General features: G+C 35.9%; 1 protein-coding gene across 1 annotated transcript in view; it reads left to right on the top strand.

Annotated features, from left to right (window-relative positions):
• Positions 1–17: 17 nt before the first annotated feature.
• The window catches only part of LOC111388008 (ABC transporter B family member 9-like), a 9,596-nt gene continuing 8,503 nt past the window's right edge, over positions 18–1,110 (top strand). Inside the window, exons 1-3 of the mRNA XM_023012664.1 lie at positions 18–218; positions 317–402; positions 485–538. Coding sequence (XP_022868432.1) covers positions 18–218; positions 317–402; positions 485–538 — 341 coding nt within the window. The remainder of the gene's footprint in view (positions 219–316; positions 403–484; positions 539–1,110) is intronic.

Below are 1,110 nucleotides of genomic sequence, written 5' to 3'. Positions count from 1 at the left end.
GGAAATTCATTCAATTTATGTCAACATTCATTGGAGGGTTTATAATTGCTTTCTGTAAAGGATGGCTTCTATCCTTAGTATCGTGTGCTTGCATTCCTGTACTTATCATAGCAGAAGGATCCATGTCATTGCTTATGATGAAGATGTGGATTCGAGGACAAGTTGCTTATGCAGAAGCTGGATATGTGGCTGAACAAATTGTAGGAGCAATCAGAATGGTAATTAAAATGCTGCAATCACAGAGTATTAGATTGCATTTGCACTCAAATTACAACTAAATACCTGAACATTTTACGCTTCTTCTTAATGATTGTAGGTAGCATACTTCATCGGAGAGAATAAAGCAACAGAAAAGTATGATAGCAAATTGCAAATAGCCTATGCATCCACTGTTCAGCAAGGGTTGGCTTCATGCATTGTTATGGATATTTAGTACTGATGGGCTTGCCATATGGCATGGATCAAAACTGATCATGGAAAAAAGATATAGTGGTGGAAAGGTTATTGATATCATGATGGCCATAACGACTGGGGAAATGTAAGTAAAACATCAAATCTTGTTTATTATACTCTCTAGTTCTGTTTAGCAGTGCATACCAAACTTGCATTTATTATTAATTTGAAAGTAATGCATTCCATAAATTCTTGAATTAGATCACTTGGATAGAATCTCCATGTAAAAATGCATTTGCAACAAGTCAAGCTGCAACATACAAAATGTTTGAGGCCATTGAACGAAAACTGAATATTGATACGTATGATGGCAGAGGAATTGTATTGGAAAATATGAGGTGAAATTGTACTTAAGGATCTGTATTTCACATATCCAGCAAGGCCAGAAGTGCAGATAAGGTTTTTTGTTACACGTTTTAAGTGTCCAAACTACAGCTCTAGTTGGGCAAAGTGAAAGTGGGAAGGTCACAATCATTAGCTTCTTGTAGAGATTTTTTGATCCTGATGCCGGAGAAGTACTTATAGATGCATTTACTTTGAAGATGTTGAAACTAAAATGGATCAGAGGAAAAATGGGACTTGCTAGTTAAGAGCCAATCTTATTTGCAACTACTTTGAAGGAAAGCATATTGTTTGGCAAAGAGATGATTCTGATGA

Source organism: Olea europaea, unplaced genomic scaffold (assembly GCF_002742605.1).
Source record: "Olea europaea var. sylvestris unplaced genomic scaffold, O_europaea_v1 scaffold4460, whole genome shotgun sequence".
Classification (NCBI taxonomy): domain Eukaryota; kingdom Viridiplantae; phylum Streptophyta; class Magnoliopsida; order Lamiales; family Oleaceae; genus Olea; species Olea europaea.
This window is presented reverse-complemented; position numbering and strand designations above follow the sequence as displayed.